This window comes from Lagenorhynchus albirostris, chromosome 3 (genome assembly GCF_949774975.1).
Source record: "Lagenorhynchus albirostris chromosome 3, mLagAlb1.1, whole genome shotgun sequence".
NCBI lineage: Eukaryota > Metazoa > Chordata > Mammalia > Artiodactyla > Delphinidae > Lagenorhynchus > Lagenorhynchus albirostris.
In genome coordinates this window covers 159,026,844-159,047,588 of record NC_083097.1, presented here as the reverse complement: position 1 = coordinate 159,047,588, position 20,745 = coordinate 159,026,844, and the positions used below count along the sequence as shown (strand labels likewise).

The following is a 20,745-nucleotide window of genomic DNA, read 5'->3' as shown; positions in this document are numbered from 1 at the left end:
GGCCGTCTGTGTGAGCCTAAGTTTGTCCATCTGTAAAATGGAGTCAACGACCCCGCAGGCTTGTGTGTAGATGGAACGGGAGGGAGGTGGACGTTTCCAAAGAAATGCTACGAGGGGGCTGTTTTCCAGTAATCTAATGTGTTTTCTAATTCATCGTTTTTGTGATGCTCAGATATCTATTTATTAACGTGAGTGGTGGGGGTGGGGGCTCAATATTGTTAAGTAAAATTCAGGGGACAGATCGTGTGTCCTCAGTGTGTGCAAGAGACAGTAGGGCAAAAGTTAGGAAGTAAAGGTGAAGAAAATCTCATTCTCTTGGGGGAGGAAACCATGGAGTGTGCATTACTCCCCTCTGAAAGCTGAACTGAGAAAAACACTGGGGAAGTCCCTCCCAGAACCTACTCCGGAAGCAGCTGGAAGTCTTGTGATGTGAAGCTGCCAGGCTCCAGTGGACAGATGGCTTTTCTGGCAAACAGAGGAAGGCAGTAAAAGCTCTAAGCTGGGAAACTTGATACTAAGGTAAGAATTTGGAGCAAGTAAACAAACCCAAAGGCCCACAGCAAGCTGAAAAAAAAATCTGTGGCGTATCAGAAAGTGTTACTCTCCTTAATATACAAAGAGTTATTAGAGATCATTAAGAAAAATATAAATTCTCCTGAAGAGAAAAGTAGGTAAAAGCTATGAACAGGCAATTCAGTAAAAAAGAAAAGAAAAGAAAGGAAAACACAGAAACACAGTGGTAAAGAATCCATCTTCCAATGCAAGGGACACGGGTTCGTTCCCTGGTTGGGGAACTAAGGTCCCACATGCCACAGGGCAAATAAGCCCAGGCGCCTCAACTAGAGACAGAAAACCCTGACGCCACAACTAGAGAGAAACCTGCGCGCCACAACAAAAGATCCCGCATGGCACAACTAAGATCCGACAAAGCCAAAAATAAATAAATAAATAAGAAACACACAAACATATTAATGGTCAATAAACATATTTTCAGGTTCAATGTAGTCATCAAAGAAATTTTAAATAAAACAATGCACTCTGTGTGTGTGTCTATCAAACTGGCAGTTTTTCCTTTTATGAAAATTCCTAGTGTTTGGAAAAGAGAATACGTATAAATGCTGCTGGTGAGAGTGTTAAAAGGCATAGCCTTTCTGGAGTGGAGTAAGGCAGAGGTGTGGGGATTATACAAGCCTTGAACTGGTACATATGCTTTGACTCAGAAATTCCACTAGTAGACATTTATCCATTGAGAATGACGATGAATGTGGGCAAAGCTTCAGCTCTGGAACGTCCCTGGAGGAGGCAGTGGGCAGAGTGGCTAGACCTCGGTGCTGGAGCCTGGTTGCCTGGAGCAAGTGCCTCTCTGAGCCTCAGTTTCCACATCTGTAAAATGGAAAGTGTCATAAGGATGCCAAAACATTTGGACACATCAAATGCCTGGCACATAATAAATACCCAGTAATTGGAAGCTTAGCGAGAATAATTTAATAGAAATGCAAAAGCACCCAGAAGATAAGTGGGCCACAGAGAGAAATGGAGGTTCACAGAGAAGCTCCTAAACACATGAGAAGACTCTCCACCTTATCCCCAATAAGACATGCTCATTAAAATGATGCCAAGACCACATTTTTTACCCAGAAGATCTGGGAAATCCCAAGTCGGCTGACAGCCTGTGGGGAAATGGGCCACCTCCACACAGATGAGTGGGCACCAGGTGAGACCACTCTGATGGAGAGCACTCTCAAGACTGCTATTGAAATGACAAACATGCATGCTCTAAACCCTGAGATTTCACCTTGGGGGATTTACCCCCTTGCACGAAAAGTATGTAAAAGGTCGTTCACTATGGTGTTAGCTGTTAGTGCAAAAGATTAGAAGCAAAACCCCATCATCAATTAGATTCTGGTTAAATAGATTAAGGAGCCCATCCACAATCCTTCATCCCCAGTTGCAAATCCCCAAATATTATGACACCCAGAAGTCTTTCTAAGATTATTTAATCTTCATGTATCCCAGTGAGTGTGGATATTCATCAGTTTATCTGCAGCAATTGACTAGGAGATGCTGCCCCCAATCAGCTAGGGAGTGTATTAGTTAGCTATTGCCACATAACAAATGACCCCCAAAGTTAGCCACTGAAAACTATACACGTTTATTATCTCAGAGTTTCTGTGGGTGAAGAATGTGGGAGCTGCTTAGCTGGGTGGATTCACAAAGCTCTCATAACAATGATACCCAAGGGGGCTGAGGAGCTGAGAGCTGCTCCAGAATACCTGCATCTGCCCTGGGTCCTGAACATCCAGATTATAAACATCTTGCCCGCTGGTCCGCTTCTAGTTGGACCAGTTGCTTTCTGTCCCATTTCAGGGAAGTCCCCATGAAACATTTCCGTCTTAGGGATGGAGTTCAGGATCCCTGCACCACCAGCAGTGACAGCCTCAGCCCTACACACATTTACTGCTGCAACAAGGAGGTCTCTGTAGGGTCCTATAGTAGGAGGCCAGGCTGCCCTGGCCCTGAGCACAGCTCCATGCACCCATTGTTAAGGTGAACCCAAGGCTCCCATCACCACTATCTCCCCCACCAGTGCTGGGAACTGGTAGCCGTTGGGAGAGGCCCTATAGAGGTCTGGCAAGAAGAGATGGGACACAAATTCATATGCATGTCAGAGGATACCTCTGACACTCAGGCACACTCCTTGGCTCCCCATCGCCCTAGTTCACCATGAGCTTGGCCAACCTGGCCAAGTCAGGAGACAAGGTGCATACTGTTCCATCCCGGAACCCACACTCACAATCCTCTTGTATACCCCACACAGGCCCCCCGACCCTGGCAATTCACTGGCATGGGCCAAGAACCTGTGAGGTCCCCACCTGTTTCTCCTTGGTCCCATGGAAGCTCCGAGCAGCCATCCAGAGTGCAGGACATGTTGCTGGCACCAAGGGCTTTTTTCAATTCTAAAATAAGAGATAGAGACTTCCCTGGTTGCGCAGTGGTTGAGAGTCTGCCTGCCAATGCAGGGGACACAGGTTCAAGCCCTGGTCTGGGAGGATCCCACATGCAGTGGAGCAGCTGGGCCCGCGTGCCTCAGCTGCTGATCCTGCACTCTAGAGGCTGCGTGCCACAACTACTGAAGCCCACGCGCCTGGAGCCCACGCTCCACAGCAGGAGAAGCCACCACAGTGAGGGGCCCACACACTGCAGCAAGGAGTGGCCCCTGCTTGCCACAACTAGGGAGGGCCTGCATGCAGCAACGAAGACCCAATGCAGCCAAAAATAAATAAATTTAAAAATAAAATAAAGAGATAGGGCTTCCCTGGTGGCGCAGTGGTTGAGAGTCCGCCTGCCGATGCAGGGGACACGGGTTTGTGCCCCGGTCTGGGAAGATCCCACATGCCGTGGAGCGGCTGGGCCCGTGAGCCATGGCCGCTGAGCCTGCGCTTCCGGAGCCTGTGCTCCACAATGGGAGAGGCCACAACAGTGAGAGGCCCGTGTACCGCAAAAATAAATAAATAAATAAAAATAAGTGCTCCACAATGGGAGAGGCCACAACAGTGAGAGGCCCGTGTACCGCAAAAATAAATAAATAAATAAAAATAAAGAGATAAACCCCTGGATACACCTGGATAAGCCCCAGAATCCCAGGGCTTCCATGAATTTTCCCAGAGAGGCCACAAGAGGGCAAAGCATGGAAGAAATGTCTCAACCAGGAACCCTAAACAAGTGGCTCACATGAGCCTCTCTCCACACCTGTGCCCATGGCAGACATTGCTAGCCGATCCCCACACCTTCACTGAGCCTGGATGCTACCTACCCCACCTTCCAGCACAATGCTTCAAGCAGACATCACAAATCAACTGAGGATGGAAACACCCCACCCCCACCCCACCTTCAGTACATGTAGAACTTCTAGGAATGGAAACCTGTTTCTGAAAAATTTTTTCCAATCAGAGGTTAGTCTTTTTCCATTTAAAATGGCCCCTATTCTAAAGGAACTCGGTTCTTTTTGTTTGGCCTCAAGGACACTTCTCACCCTTACTTCCTGGCTCCCAGAACACTGCTATCTCTGGGTTTCTCCCACCTCTCTGACTACTCCTTCTGCATCCCTTCTTCCTCTTTGTGTCCTTCAAATCCAGGCTCTTTGGGACTCCTCTCCTTTCTCTCTACACCATCCCCAGAGTTGTGGTCCCTCCCATGCACCCAGTGACACCCCAGGCCAACAACAACCTCTGACTTCCGTCTCATCCTCATGCCTGGGCTCCGTCCCCTTGGTTGCTGCCCCTGCTCGAGTCCATCCTTTGCCCCCCAGGACCAGGCCCTCAGCCTCCTCCCTGGCTTCCAGTCTAGCCACTGTTGCCCTCTTGCTCACACACCCTCCGTGGCTCCCTATTGCCTGCCACAAAATGTCTAAACTCCTCTGCCTGTCATTCAAGGCCCTGCACGTCTGCCCTGGCAGCCTGCAGCCTCCTCTCCTTCCTTCTGTGTCAGCTGTGACATTCCCTGAATAACCATTACACATTGCTCATTCCCCTGTTAGTACACGTCTCAGCAGTCATAGGCATTGGGTCAGGAAGGAACAGACAAGGCAGGAGGGAGAAGAGACAGTCAGGAGCCTCCTTCCAGCCCAGGAAATCCTAAGAGGCCTACCCCAAGTCCACGTACTCTCGAGGGCTCAATGCCAGCCCAGAATAAAACATGGAGAGGTTGTTGAATGAGTAAATGTAAATGTCTATCCCCAGTTTTTAAATTTTGCCTCCCTTCTCTCATCCTAAGAACTCCTGCATATCCGTCACAGCCCCACTCCAATGCCCCCTCCTTCAGGGAGCTTCCATCACTGCCCCTCTAGGCTCGCCCACCCCAGACCCCCTCTGTCCCAGTCCTGGTCCTTAGTCAAAGGATTAGTGTTCACAGGTAGTGAGAGGCGATGGGGACCCTGGTAGGGCTCAGTATACACAGCCAGGGGTCACCAGGCTCCCCTGAGCCATAAGGGGTGGGGCTCACCTCGATTGATCCTCTGCAGCAGGACCCCCCGGATGACATCCTCATAAATACCCTCAATGGTCAGAGCAGGGCTGCCCACAGCAAGGACGTCCCCTTCGAACTCAGGCAGCTCCTGTAACCGAGGCAGGTGAGGGGCTGGGCTGGAGGGGTGGGCTCTGTGTGACATGGGTTTGAGCCCCAGCTCTGTCACTGATTAGCTAGGAAAACCTGGGCCTCAGTTTCCTCATCTTTAAAATGGACTCCTTGACTCATTATTCCCTCGGGTTGTTGTGAGAACTGGTGAAACAAAGCACATCACACCTCAATGGGAATAATACAGGTGTTTCTGCTGGGACCCCTCACAGTCACTTCCTGCCTGACCCCTGATGCAGACCCCTTCATGGTGCCCCTAAGCCTGCGTAGCAAGGCCCCTGGGACCTCTCCCCTCGTCTACTTCCTACCCCATTGTTTGGTAAGCTCCAGCCACACTTGCCTATTCTCTGTTTCTCCAACACACCAGGCACAGACCTACCTCAGGACCTTTGCACATGCTGTACCCTCTGCCTGGAATACTCTTCCCCAGGACATGGCTCATGCCTTTAGTTCACTGCTTCTCAAGCATCATCTTCTCAGAGACAGCCCCCCTAACCACTCAGCACCCTCACCATACACACACATACACTCCCCCTCTGCCTCCTCCCTTCTCTGAAGCCTGTACCACCTGCTGATATGTGATGCATGGGACCCCATGCCAGCTCTGCAGACACAGCATTGTCATGGGAGAAGCAGAGGGCATCATGAAGTCCCAGAAGAGCCATCCAACCCAGCCCCTGGGCTCAGGGAACAAAAGTCTCTAATCATCAAGGTGGCTCTATGAGCCTTACAGAAAGACGCTTGGTTGCTCTATAGGACCCGTCCCCCATCAGCTCACCGCTTTGCAGCTCAGCTCCAGCTGGCTCAACACGAAGGGCAAGAAGATGCAGAGCAGCCAGCCATGGATGAACCGCCTCCGCGCTGAGCCACTATCCGACTGGAATTTCTGCATGACACACACGGCAACTGGTCTCACAACCACCCGAGCACCCAGGCCCGCTGCCATGCCCTCCCCGCAGACCTCACCTTCAGCACGCGCCCCCTGACTTTCTCCAGCTGCTGGGCAGCCTGGTCACAGTCCAGAGCCGTGGTCAGACATTGGTCAGCCAGCTGCAGGAAGGTAGCCACGGCGTCAGCCATGAGCTGTGGGAAGAGATGCTGGGATGAACCCTGGGAACCCATGCTCTTTCTGGGCCCTACGCCTGCTCGGTTGAACCCTCCTCAGCATCCAGCCCGCCCTGACCAACTACTTCCCTCCAACCTCCTTCTTGTCCCAAGAAACAGCACTCTCTTCCTCTCAGGACTCGGGGATCATCCATTCAGTGCCAGGATGCCCAGCATGGGGGTCAGAGAGCTGTCCACAGTCCAGGCTCCTTGGCTGAGCACCCTTGTGCAGTGTACAAACTGAACAACCATGCCGCGCAGCACTGGGTCTTCTCAGTCCCCGTCTCTTTCACTCACCATGTCCATTAGCACGTCCCAACCCCTTGGCTTTCAAAACACACCCTGCTCCTCTCCACCGACCCATTCTGGCTCAGACCTCCTCCCTGCCTCCTCCACTTCTGCCCCCGACAGCCCCTGCTCCCCAGGGCAGGCAGGGCTTTCTAAAAAACCTTGAATCTGGCCATGCCCCTCCCCTGCTCACACACCTGCTGTGACTCCTGTTGCCCTTGGACAGAGCCCAGCCCCCGGAACCCCAAACTCAAGGCCCTGATCCACCTGCCCCCCAACCTCGCTGGCATATCTCCCACATCTATGCCCTCCCTTGAAATCTACAAGCCAATGTCTCTAAACTGCTTCACTTTCCCCAAATGTGGACACGCTCTCACACCTCCCAGGGCTTATCCACACTGTTCCCTCCACCCAGCACATGCCCCATTCCCATTCCTCCCCCAGCTGCCCCAGCCTGGCAGTCCTCTCCTCCTGGAAGCCTTCCCAACCCTGGAGATGGATCAGGTGCCTCCTCAGGGTTCCCGTAGCACCTTGTGTGTCCCCATCACAGCCCTGTCCATCATGTGTGATTACTGCCTGCCTGGTCATGAGCTCATGTCTGCATGACACTGGGGAGTCCAGCGAGGGAGGGCCAGGTCTGTCTGGGTCATCGTGGTCTCCCTGGCACACACTCGGCACCTACTCATTGGAGGCTGCCATCCTTGCCTCACTTCCTCCCAGCCTCCCACTCACCCTTACCTGCTGTGCGAGATCCTGGGCCCCAAACACCAGGCTCTGAGTTCCAAAGAAGCCAAATGGTTCTGCCAGCTGCCCCAGGCGCCCCCGGCTCCGCTCCGCCTCTCGGTAGCAGGTCTGCATCAGCTCTGGGTCCCATGGCATCTCCCCAAATGAGTAAACCTGTGTTCCCATAGCAGTCAGGTAAGAAAAATACCACCAGCCCATGGAAGAGCAAGGCTAAGGACCTCATAGACAGTTCATCGAAGGAGAAACACAAATGGAAACACATCCCGCCTCAGTTGTCACCAAAATAATGCATAATAAAAGTAACTGTGAGGTATGGTGTGATGGACATAAAATGGTAAAACTTGAAACCAGTGATAACATGTGGTGCTGGCGTGGCTGAGGGGAAATGGGCACACTCAGCCCTTGTCCCACCTGATGTTCTCTTTGCGCTGGATCCTGCGGCTGCAGAAGTGCAATAATCCAAAGTGGTATTTGCCCTCAAACTGCTCACAGAAAAGTTGGAGGAGACAGAGTGTAGACAAACAACGGTAGTGGTGAGTTAATACTCCTGTGAGGAGGGAAGCACGCGCAGCTGCAGATGCAGAAAGGACCAGGGAAAGTTCCTGGAGGAGGTGATTATGAAATGGAGATGTGAAGATTAATAAAGGGAAACCTCATTTAAAATAAAGTCATGGGAGTTCCCTGTTAGTCTAGTGGTTAGGATTCGGAGCTTTCACTGCGGTGGCCCAGGTTCAATCCCTGGCCGGGGAACTGAGATCCCACAAGTTGCGTGGCTAAATAAATAAATATGAAATCATTAAGCCCTGAAAGGGGCGGGGGGGGCGCTCTCGTGCACTGCCACTCCTTGCCCTCTGCAGACCCCAAACTGGAAGAAGGTTACTACTTTACCACTCCAGCAGGAGAAAGATTTTCTCCTTATGCAGTAACAGCCCCAACCAATGAGAAACTACCACCACTCAGCCAATGAGAAACTGTCACCACCCTGAACTCTCGCTTTTCTTCAATGGACTTTCCTTGAGAGCTGCCCCTCCCAATTTTTTCCTTCTTCTCTATAAAGTAATGTTCCTCCCCTTCGTTTGCCAGACTTGCCTCTGGTTTTGCCATAGCTTGCACGTCCCGAATTGCAATTCTCATGCTAACCTCCCTTCCCAAAATGTTCTGCTGATAAAATAACTGGCTGTTTCATTTTAAAGGTCAACAGACACTTAACGAGTGGAAGGTTTCTTGGCACAGAGTATGCTCTCATTTAATATCAGAAGAAAAGAGCTGACCTGCGTGTTGCAGAATTCTGTCCCAGGGAATGGGGTGGGCTGTGGCCAAACAAGGCAATGGGAGGAGGAACAATTTGTAGGGAAGGTGACTCCAGATTGATGTTACTAAAATGCTAATCTTGTCATCTTACTCCTTCCCCCCATGTTATAAACCGCGCCCCAGTGACCATAGCATAGTGGACCACCGTAAGTAAAATGCAGCTTAGAAGAAAGTTCAGAGATTTTTAAGAGAAGGTTTTCAAACAAGAAAGATTCAAGGTGCATGCAACTCTTCTATAAAGTTAACACACTGCCCATAGGCCCGATGAAACACGACCCACTGGACCTCACCTCCTTCCGCAGCCGGGTGCTGGAGGGGCTCCCACGCAGGTGGCGGGACAGGCGGTCCATGCCCTGGGTTAGGAGGGTCTGCACTGCCGTGAGTTCAGCTTCCACGGTGCTCAGCAGCGTCTGCGTGACCCGGGGCAGCTGCGCATCCACCTTCCTGCGCAGGCACGACTCGAGGGGACCCTGGACGTTGGCTGTGAGTGGAAGACACTGGCCTGGATCTCCTCCTCGAGGTGCTCCGCAAATTGGGAGGTGGGGGGGGGGGACGGAGTGAGGCCATGGGCTCAACAGGGTGAGGTAGACAGGAGCGCTGACTTTGAGCCCCCTCCTCTACCCCATTATACAGAATAGAAAACCGAGGCCAAGTGCCATGGGGATCGGCTCAAAGTTGCACACAGAGGCAGAGTTAAGATTCCAACTCTGTTCTCTTTGTTACTGAGCTGAGTGAGAGCTATCTCCGCTGTCTGACTGGACAACCCACAACTGGACTCAGGCCTGATACCGCCAACGCCTCTGCCCCTCTCCCCACCCAGTCTTGGTCTCCGGGCTCACCAGCTCCATCCCTGGCCTTCCCGCCTCCCAAGCACCCGCCCTCCCTCCTGACCCCGCCTAGAGACCTAGTCTCACCACCAAAGCATCAAGGCCTCGCCCATTTTCCCACTTAGGCTCCACCCTTTTCTTCTCCGGCCCTACCTCCACCGGGTCCCAGACCTTGGGCCCCTTCCCTTACACCCAAGCTGTTCCCCTTCTTCCTCTCAGGCTCCCGGCCCCGCCCCTCACATCCAGGCCACGCCCCCGGACCTCACCCTGCAGCCTCCCTAACACGCGCTCCCGCAACTTCAGCATCTGATCTACGTCTGGGCGGATAGTCTTCTCCAGGGCGGCGAGCAGCTCCTCCTTTTCGGGCTGGAAGGCGCGGAGCCCAGTGGAGGCCCCGGCCAGGACTGCAGCGTGGACGGCGTCCAGTAGCTGCCCAGATCAGCCGAGGGGACCCCACACGGGCCAGGGACGCGGTAGAGAGACGAGATGGGGCGAGAGTAGGAGGACAGAGAGAAGACAGACGCACAGAGATGGGCGGAGAGGTTGGGCGACAGTCGCAGGGAGGGCGAAGCTGAGCACCCAGGTCCGGCTCCTATCCCCATCCGCGGCCTCCCGCGTGTCCCTGCCCCACCTCCGCCACCGCATGCGTACCTTGGCCCAGGCCCAGGCCCGAGCGCGGCCGGCCCCCCGCAGGCCGGGCAGGGTCTGGGCTCGCAGCGCAGGCAGCAGCTCCCGCATCAGTACCGCAGTCAGCACCTGCGGGAGAGGTGACCATGGGTGCTTCGGTGGGCCGAGAAGGGGTCAGGGGGGTCCCGGGTGCGGCCTTGCGCGGCACTGACCTCGGCGTCCGAGCCTAGGGTCACGTCGTCGTCGCCAAAGTGGCCTTGCTGCTGCCGGTAGAGCCGTATGGCGTCCAGGAAGGCACGGGCGGCTGGGGCTTGACTTCGCTGCAGGACTGAGGGGCGGCTCCTCAGTGCCCGTCCACCCCTGCCCTGCTCTCAGGCTGCCTGGCTCCCCATCGCCTGAGAAGGAAGCCCTCCGCCTCCTCGCCAGGTCCCAAACAGCTAAGACTCACCCACTTCCAGACCTCTGCGCAAAGGAGTGCCCTCCGCCGGGAACACGCTCCCCTACGTTTATCACCAGCCCATAAGGGGCCTGTGTACCATTTTGGAAAAGGCATCCCGGGCAGGCAGTCACAGCCCAGATCCCACTGCGGTCTCCAGTTGCCTCTCCAGTTAGGTACGTTTGTTCAGTCAACAACCTGCCCAGATGTGTCAGTCCTAACTCCTCTTCTTCACCTGGCTGGCCCCTCATCTTTTTTAGGCCCCAGTTTGGACATCCCCTCCCTGAACCCCCAGGCTAAGCTCCCATGGTGCTGTGCCCTCATTACAGCCCGGGCCATGCACAACTGCCTGTTTCCCCTCTGTCCTCCCCCACGATCCATTTTATAAATAAGGAAACTGAGGCTTGGAGAGGATCCCACAGCCAGCAGGAGCGGAACCCTCCGACTCCAGACTCTGTGCTCCACCACTGCCTGCCCTTTCCCAGGACCCACCTGTGCCTCGAAGCCGGATGCCGCCCTGCAGGGCTAGCCTCCAGGCACGCTGCACCTCCGCTGTGGCTGCAGAGAAACAGAGGTGCCGGCGGAAGGGGTGCTGCAGGAACAGGGGGAAACTGACAGGCATTTCCAAGAGGGGGTCAGGCTCTTCCTGTGCATGGTGTCCTGAAAGCAGAGGAGGTCGCATCTTCATTCATTCATTCACTCTAAAATCATTCATTCACTAGGAGACAATAACCATGAAATGTGTAGAGAACCCTTACTTCAGCTCAGTCCCAGGACGAGGTGTGCCCAGGGCAGACATCAGCAATCCATCCCAGCACTGTTTCCCAGCCTCAGCAACATGCTTAACACAGCAGCCCTAGGCAGCCACCAACAATCTCTCCTAGCTGGCATGTGGTCTGAGCCCTGCTTGCTGTGGGGTGCTGGAGTCAGCTAGGCCCAGGTTCAAACCTGGCCAGACCATTTTCTAGCTCTTTGCACAGATTTTCATCTCCCTGAAAAAACCTCAGTTTTCCTACCTGCAAAATGGGCTAAAAAGTGATACCAATGACCTAGAACTGTTGGGAGGACAAAAATGAGTGAATTTATTTTGATGAATTAAATTGGAGTCTCCCAAATCCTCAGTGGTTTGTTCAGATTTCCAGAGTGATACATACAGACTGCAGTAAAATGCAATAATGCAGAAAGGGCTTCCCAGGTGGTGCAGTGGTTAAGAATCCGCCTGCCAATGCAGGGGACACGGGTTCGAGCTCTGGTCCGGGAAGATCCCACATGCCGCGGAGCAACAAAGCCCATGCGCCACAACTACCGAGCCTGCGCTCTAGAGCCTGCGAGCCACAACTACTAAGCCCACGCGCCACAATTACTGAAGCTCGCGCGCCTAGAGCCCACACACTGCAGCAAAGAGCAGACCCCGCTCGCCGCACCTAGAGAAAGCCTGCACAAAGCAACGAAGACCCAATGCAGCCAAAATAAATTTAGAAATAATAATGCAGAAAAAGGTGGACGTCCCTTTTCATCCAGCCCTTCGATAGCAGCCCCCAGAGATGATAATAGCTGTTAACAGTTTGGGGGACATTATTCCAGATTTTAAAATCTGCACAAAGCTGTATGACGTGCTTTTGTTTTTTAACAATGTGGAGTTTTCTGGTTTATAACTGGCCTTTGGGCTCCTGCATATGTCTGGGACACCTTCAGAGGCTGCACAGCTTTCCTTCCTGAGGGTCGGCTGTAATTTATTTAATCAACCCCAAAGGATGCGTATGTGGGTGGATTCCCATGTTTTCGACATCATCAGCATTTCTGCAGATGGTTCTTGTTGCTACATCTTCGCATGATTAAACAGCAGGATAGCTCTGCAGTGAAGCAAAAGGTGTAAGTTCTGGCTCTGTCCCTTACTAACTGTGTGACGGCCCTTGGCCTCAGTGTCCCCCTCTGTAAAATGGGGTGGTTAGTGATGGGGCTGCCTCCTGGGCAGATTCAAGGAGATGATGCAGGCCCTCATCAGATGCATGCCAGCCCACTTACGCTGCTCCTTACCTATTCAGAGAGAGAAAGAGGAGGAAGAGGAAGGGGAGGAAGGGGAAGGGAGGAGAACCATCCTGGAAACACTGGACGGACCAATTACACGCTGTAACAAGTCTGTGCAATTTTCCTGCCCACCACTGTCCATCTCCCCACATGCTTACTGACACCATATTTTATCGTTTTTACCCTTTGCTGCTTTGATTCTGGTCCGGTGACCTAACTCCTTCACCCTGACAAGAATGGGTGTTTCTCTTTCTAGAGCGAGGCTGCTCACCCAGAGGCAATGCTGCCCCCAGGGACACTTGGCAATGTCTGGAGATATACTTGGTTGTCGCTCTTGGGATGCAGAGTGCTACTGGCATCTGGTGGGTGGAGGCGAGGGATACCGTTCAGCAACCTGTGAAGCACATGGTGGCCCCCACTGCAAAGAATGATCTGGCCCCAGTGTCAACAGTGCTGAAGTAGAGAAACCTGCTCTTGGGGTCCCCGGGAGTCTTACCTGAGGGTTCTGGGCAGAGAGTATCCAACAGGTGGAGATATTCACTCTGGGAAGTCAGGACTGTGTACCCTGTCAGGACCACGGAGCCCAGGGGACGGTCCCCATTTTCATATTCCTGCAAAAGGCATCCAAAGAACCGTTTCGGGACAAGTCTAAACTGTGGCTTCCATATCCCAGTGTGGGATCAGGGGAAGGTTTTGGGTTAACTGGGGAAATCCTCCACCCTACCTCCCTGCCTCCACCCTCCCTCCTTCTGTCCACCCCTCCCTCAATCCCTCCTTCCTTCCCTTCCCCATAGTGGAGCACCCAGCACCTGCTGTGTGCTAGGCCAGTCCCAAGTGCTATATGAGGACTAACCCATTGAATCCTTACAGCCCCATGTGGCGTAGACCATCATCATCCCATTTCACAGAGGTGAAAACTGAATCCCAGAGAGACAAGTGACCTGCCTGAATTCCTCAGTTGGAAAGCAGGGCACAGGCGGCATGTGCAAAGGCCTTGCATGGTTTCAACCTCAGCTCTGCTGATGACCATGAGTGAGCCCCTACCCCTGGCCTGGGCCTCAGTTTATCCACCTGGCACAGCAGGAGATGTTCGCCCACCCAGGACCAAGCTTACAGGCTGGCCCTACTTGATGACTGAAGAAAGGAGGGGGGATATGCTGGGAACTGGACCCCAAACTCACACTGGGGAGGGTGGGATGGAGACGCCAGAGGTAGATGGGCTGCAGGCCACTCACTCACCTCCCTGTGCCTGAACCACTCCAGGCGGCCGTCCCCACGCAGGACACAGAAGATTGGCTGCCACTGAGGTGGGTGGCCCTGCAGCTGGGTCAGGGGCCCTCGGTGCTCCCGGACTCGGGGCAGCTTCTGTGGGAGGAGGGGCGGGCGGATGTCAAGAACATGGGCCAGTGTCCCGGTGTCCAGACCAGCTGGACAGCTCCTCCTGTGTCCCAGGTGCCACCAAGTACAGTAAGTCCCCTACATACAAATGAGTTCCGTTCCGAGAGCAAGTCTGTAAGTCCAATTTGTTCGTAAGTCCAACAAAGTTAGCCTAGGTATCCCAACTAACACCATCGGCTATATAGTACTGTACCGTAATAGGTTTATAATACTTTTCACACAAATAATACATAAAAAACAAACACACAAAAAAAAATAAAACATTTTTAATCTTGCAGTAGAGTCCCTTGAAAAGTACAGTAGTACAGTACAACAGCTGGCATACAGGGCTGGCATCGAGTGAACAGGCAAGAAGAGTTACTGACTGGAGGAGAGGGAGGAGGTGGGAGATGGTAGAGCTGAAGGATCGTCAGCAACAGGAGACGGAGGGCAAGCTGCAGTTTCACTCACGCCTGACGCTGATGGAACGCCCATTCACATCTTTGAAAGTTTGCAACTTGAAGGTTCATATGTAGGGGACTTACTGTACAGGTGCTTGGGCCCTGCTGGTGTGGTGTTATATTCTTTATCAAGCACGCTCACAGCCTGCACTTCCAAATATGAACTGAGGCAGACACTTTTGTTATCTCCTATTTACTTGCAAGTGGACCCTTCCCCAGTTGAGCCTCAGATGAGACCCCAGCCCTGGCCAACATCTTGATCGCAGCCTGTGAGAGACCCTGAAAGAAAGGACCCAGCAAAGCCCCATCTAGATTCCTGACCCACGGTAACTGAGATGACAAACGTGTTGTTTGAAGCACTGATTTGGTGCTGTATTTTTACACAGCATAGCTAACTGATACAGGTGGGATTGCTAGGTCATGGAGCAGGTGTAGTTTTTTTATTTTTGTTTTTTTTTTCAGGTGTAGTTTAACGTTATGAGAAATGGCCAGGCCTCTGCCCACAGACCCCTCCCTCAGGCAAGATGGGACATCACCTTGTTTCGTTTTCTTTGTCCCTCTTCTCACTTCCTGGCCACCTGAATTGTGTGCGTTTGTTTCACCAATGGTCCCAGAGTAGCTCCTGCTACACAGTTGGTGCTCGGTAAATATCTGATGACTAAATAAACAGCATTTGTGATGTTCTGATTCTTCAGCGGGTAGTGGGAACTCAGAGGTTTATTAAATGATTCTCCATCTCTCTTCCTAAGTCTGAGATTTTTCATAGTAATAGTGTTAAAATGTTATAATAGAAATGATATACATAATGCAAGTAGATAAAACTAGTATTAAAGAAAATGTTTCAACTGAAGCGAGGGGAAATCCCTCCACGCTGCTTGAACCCCAACGTCAGCTGTTCCCTGGCCCAGGGGGTTGGGACCAGCAGGAGACAGAAGGTGCAGGTGGAGGCGATGCCCAGGCCCCATGATGCCCCAAGCGGGACAGGGGGAGTCCCAGGTGGCAGGGGGCTCTGTCCATGGTGCCACAGAGCCCCCACCCCAGGGCAGGCACAGCTGGGAGAAGGGGTGTCCAAGAGAGGAAATCTCAGAGCCCTGATCGGGACAGGGGACCCAGTATCCCTTGTAAGGAGTCTGGGCTCTGGGTTCAAATCTCGCCTCTGCATCTTGCTGGCAGTGTGACCTCAGTCAGGTCACTTCACCTCTCTGTGCCTTGGTTTCCTCATTGGTCAAAGACCCATCCCCTGGGCTAGTGAGAACTAAGTTGTACAGGGCACATGGAGATCCTGGACACCATTTGCCAGCTCAGGAGACCTTTGGAGCTGGGGCTGGGCAGCTCCAGGCTATTTTGTTCCATCGATAAGCCCTTCCTGAGCCCCTACTAAGTGAAGGCACCATGTGGGCACAATGGGGTCAGGCGGAAGGGGAAATAAGGCTTGGACCCTGTCCTCACAAAGCAGACAGATGGAGGTGGCAGACGTGTGAGCCCGGGCTGCGTCGGAGGAGCAGACAGACAGGGGTTCCAGAGGAGGTGCCCGACTCAGGTGGGGGTAACAGTAGTCAAGGAAGGCTTCTTGGAAGAAGTAGCAGACGAAGTATGGGATAGAATGGGGAGGGTGGCACATGCAAAGGCTTGGGCGTCCAGTGGGCATGCTGTGCCCTTGGGTGATGCACTCAGCCAGGCCACACCTTTTCCAACTTCAGAGCTTTTGCATTGCCTGTGCCCTCTGCCTAGAATGCCCTCCCACTCTGGGCTTCAGGTCTGGCTCCTTCCCATCCTTTATGTCTCAGCTCAGAAGGACTTCCTACACCCCAGCTTCCAGCCCCCAACACCGCCCTTCATTTTGTCTTCCTAGCACCTGTCAGAAGTTATCCTGCATCATGATATGTTAACTTGACAACAAACTGGTCATTTCCCCCAATTAGACTGTGAGCCCCGGAGGGCAAAGCGGGATCTGTCTCAGTCACTACTGTGTCCCCAGCATCCAGCCAGGGGTGTGGCACGCGGTAAATGCCCAGTGAATGTTTGCTCGAAGAATGAATTTTGGGGACATCCCTGGTGGTCCAGTAGTTAAGACTCCACGCTTCCACTGCAGGGGGTGCGGGTTCGATCCCTGGTCAGGGAACTAAGATCCGGCATGCCACGCAGCATGGCCAGAAAACAAAAAATGAATGAATTAAAAGCAAATTTTAAGCATTTATTATTATTTTATATATTATATATATATTTTTATTTGGTTGCGCCGGGTCTTAGTTGTGGCAGGCGGGCTCCTTAGTTGTAGCATGCATATGGGATCTAGTTCCCTGACCAGGGATCGAACCCAGGCCCCCTGCATTGGGAGCTCGGAGTCTTAACCACTGCACCACCAGGGAAGTCCCAGAATGAATTTTTAATAGTCACCCCAGGTCGTGGCACCAGCAAGGACAAAGGTGTGAGGAGGGACCCTCAAACGAACGAACGGCCTCCCCAGCCTCACCCACTCTGCACCCCCTCCCCCTTTGCGGCACCCACTTTGCTGTGCAGCAGCTGGCATCCGGCTGGCTCCTGGGGGCCCAGCTCTCGGGAGATCTGCCACAGGACCGAGGCTGCCAGCTGCCCGCGGTAGCAGGGCAGGAAGTTCCTCAGCAAGGTGTCTACCTGGCCTGCAGGGACAAAAGGATGGTGAAGTGGCTGAATCAGGTCCCCCCTCAACCTGCCGTAGGTGGGGGCAGAACAGGCAGAGAAGCCACTTACGGATTCCTATCCACACCCCAAAGTTGCCCCAGAAGACATGCTCCAATTCCATTCACCCTTAACCCTCCATTGCCTGTTTTTATCCACATGGGGGTTGGTGGGGGGTGGGGGAGTTAAAGGATTCAGGATTAATTTATAAACGATGTACAACACACCTTAAATGTATAAAGCATAGAAATGAATGAGTTTGACACATGTACACACCCGTGACACCATCACCGTGACCCAGATAAAGAACAGATCAATTGTACCTGAAAGTTTCCGTCTGCCCCTTACTGGGGGAGATTTTCAAAATCTTTTAAAAACGTCACCCAGCACAAGTGAACTTTCTGGGGTGATAGAAGTATTCTGTATCCTGATCTAGGAGGTGATTACACAAGTGTTAAAGTTCTTCAAGCTGTTCCCCTAATATGTGTGCACTTGACTGTGTGTAAAACACATCTATCTTGCTGCCTGGAATGTGGATCCGATGACTGGAGCTTCAGCAGCCATTCTGAGTCATGAGGTGACCTCAGGCACAGAAGCCACGCATGTTAGAACCATAATATGGAAGGGGACGGGTTGTCTGACTTTTATCAGGCTGCCTGCCACTGTTCCCCTCTATAGGAGAGAGAAACAAACCTTTATCTCGTTTAAGCCACTACAGAAAAAGAAAATTCCAACACTTTGCAGAGTAGCTTATTGAATCCATTCACGTAATGACAACTTGGCCTTGTTTCTTAGTCTAGATCATGAGCCCCCCCTCCATATCCCCAGTGCCCAGCACACCGTAAGTGCTCAACTGTGTGTGTGGAGGATGGAGGACACTGGCCCTTCTTTGTCTCAAATCAAGAACTGTGACTTAGTCCCTGGGGGTCCACACTGAGGGGCCTACTGGTCCTTGCCCACCTGGGAGGATCATCCCACAAGATCTGGCTGGGTTTGGGGCACTTCCCACCTGGCCCTATGCCCTCCACCCCAAACCCATGCCCTGAGTAGGTTTACCAGATTTACCAAATAAAAGTATATGACGCCAATTAAATTTGAATTTCAGGTAAATAACGAATACATTTTTAGCATACGTATGCCCTCTTGCAAAATTTGGGACAGACTTATACTAAAAAAAGTATTCATTGCCTCTCTAGGATTCACATTAATAGGTCATCCTGTGTACCTGACAACCCAGCCCTAAACCCCACCCGCCAAAATCTCGCTCTATCCCAGTCCACTCACCCCTCAGGTGCTGCTGCTGTCGCTTGTCCAAGGGGCTCGAGGGCCGCCCACCCATCCTGCTACTGTGTCCTGGGCTCCCCTGAAAGTGAAGTAAACACCCCCCTCCTCCCCACAACCCCCCAGTTCCTCAGCTCAGGGGCACCCTGGGAGCAAGGTGACCTGAGGGGCCTGGATGCTGCAGAGACCAGTGCCTGGGGTCAGAAGCCAGAGCATGGTCCTGGTGTGGTGTGGGATGCCTGCTCCCCACCCCACCCCGCCCCTTGCCCCACCCCACCCTGCACCTGTGTCCTCCCAGTTCCCCTGTGGCAAAGTGCCCTAAACTGGTGGTTTCTGTAGGGGCTGCCCCGGGTTGGGGGGGCACGGGGTCGTGGGAGACAAAAGTCCTAGCTGGCCTCGGAGGACGGATGCAGGGCAGATATCTGGCAGGACCTGAGAGCAGTTGGTGTGGGGTGGCAGGGAAGGGGGGCTGGGCAGAGATGGGGCAGCTAAATCCTGTACCTACCCCTTGCCGGGTGACTCTGGATCCCAAGAGGATCCAGCCCAGGCCCAGCACCAGGCTGGGAAGACAGAAGCGGACTGACACCCCGGGCCCCTGGGGTCAGTGCCGGGGTCGTGGGAGCGGGTGGGGAGCCGCTGCTGTGCCGTGGACTCGTGGGCTGTTTCCCTTTGGTTCCTGCTTTGCCAGTCCATTCTCTATCGGCGCACAAAGCCCTGGACTGGATAGGATTAGTTGGGTCTTCCCACTAGTGGCACCTGCTGTTGCCCAAGCACGGCCAGGCTGCTTTCCTTCCAACCCTCTACTCTGCTTTTCTCAATCTGTTTCCGCTCAGCCCCGCCCCACTTCCTCACTCTCACATCTGAGTGATCAACCCAGACAAGACGTTGAAGGAAACTTCGCTTTCTGTGGTTTCACCTTTAAGGTTTCAATTCCCACGTGCCTCTCCCACCAGCCTCCCCTGGTCCCTGGAGCCGGGCAGAGCTGATGGGTGGGACATGAGCAGACGCACTCTGGGCCAATGCTGCAGTCCTGACGCAAAGCAGCAGCACCTCGGAGCATTCAAGGCTCTGAACAGGACTGCAGCATGGCCAGGTGCAGAGGTCACGACTGGCCCTGGGTGTGCAACGGGAGCTCAGCCGAGTGAGTGGGGCAGGGGATTGAACTGTGTCCCCCAAAAGGATATGTCCACAGGTCACTATCAAAAAACAGAAAACAGGGGCTTCCCTGGTGGCGCAGTGGTTGAGAGTCCGCCTGCCGATGCAGGGGACACGGGTTCGTGCCCCAGTCCGGGAAGATCCCACATGCCGCGGAGTGGCTGGGCCCGTGAGCCATGGCCGCTGAGCCCGCGCGTCCAGAGCCTGTGCTCCGCAACAGGAGAGACCGCAACAGTGAGAGGCCCACGTTCCACAAAAAACAAAAAAAAACAAACGAAAAACAGAAAACAAGTGTTAGCGAGGATAAGGAGGAATTGGAACCCTTGGGCACTGTTGATGGGAATGTAAAATGATACAACTGCTGTGGAAAACAGTACGGAGGCTCCTCCGAAAATTAAAAATAGAACTACCATATGCGCTATGACCCAGCAATTCCACTTCTGGACGTATATCCAAAAGAACTGAAAGTAGGCTCTCGAAGAGAGATTCATCCACCCGTGTTCACAGCAGCATTATTTACAATAGCTAAAACACAGAAGCAACCCAACTGTCCACTGACCGGTGAGTGGATAAGTAAACTGTGGTACATCATATCTTAAAGAGGAAGGAAGTTCACACACACTACAACATGGATGAACCTGGAGGACATTATGCAGAGTGAAATAAGCCCGTCACAAAAAGGCAAATACTGTATGATCCCAATTACACGAGGCACTTAATAGTAGTGAAAATCATAGAGACAGAAAATAGTATGGTGGTTGCCAGGGCCGGGGAGAGGGGAGCATGGGGAGTTAGTGTTTAATAAGTACAGAGTTTCAGATTTACAAGATGAAAAGAGTTATGGGGACGGATGATGGTAATGGCTGCTTAAAACTGTAAATGTATTTAATACCACTGAACTGTACACTTAAAAATGGTTAAGATGGTAAATTTTATGTGTATTTTAACACAGTTTTAAAAAAAGAATATGTCCACATCCTAACCCCTGGAACCTCAGAATGTGATCTTATTTGGAATAGACATCTTTACAGACAAAATGAGTTAAGGATCTTGAGATGAGCTCAGCCTGGATTTAGGGTGGTCCTATATCCAATGACAGGTGTCCTTATTAGAAGACGACAGGAGGGAGGGCTTCCCTGGTGGCGCAGTGGTTAAGAATCCGCCTGCCAATGCAGGGGGACACGGGTTCGAGCCCTGGTCCAGGAAGATCCCACATGCCGCAGAGTAACTAAGCCCGCAAGCCACAACTACTGAGCCTGCGCACCACAACTACTGAAGCCTGCACGCCTACAGCCCATGCTCCGCAAAAAGAGAA

General features: G+C 52.8%; 1 protein-coding gene across 2 annotated transcripts; it reads right to left on the bottom strand.

The window, feature by feature from the left end:
- Positions 1 to 982: 982 nt before the first annotated feature.
- On the bottom strand, positions 983 to 18,354 carry NIBAN3 (niban apoptosis regulator 3). 2 transcript variants are annotated; one of them, XM_060144725.1, is made up of 15 exons: positions 18,279 to 18,354; positions 16,845 to 16,975; positions 13,738 to 13,863; positions 12,995 to 13,109; positions 10,963 to 11,130; positions 10,247 to 10,362; positions 10,059 to 10,163; positions 9,674 to 9,836; positions 8,871 to 9,061; positions 7,264 to 7,422; positions 6,100 to 6,216; positions 5,912 to 6,019; positions 5,002 to 5,113; positions 2,874 to 2,957; positions 983 to 1,383 (listed from the first exon to the last, which is right to left on the bottom strand). In XM_060144725.1, the coding sequence occupies exons 1-15, from the start codon at positions 18,331 to 18,333 to the stop codon at positions 1,319 to 1,321; spliced, it is 1,815 nt and encodes a 604-aa protein (XP_060000708.1). In that variant the 5' UTR covers positions 18,334 to 18,354; the 3' UTR covers positions 983 to 1,318. The 2 variants fall into 2 exon arrangements, with proteins under 2 accessions (XP_060000708.1, XP_060000707.1); XM_060144724.1 differs by lacking the exon at positions 5,912 to 6,019 and having other exon boundaries at positions 18,279 to 18,333.
- Positions 18,355 to 20,745: the final 2,391 nt, after the last annotated feature.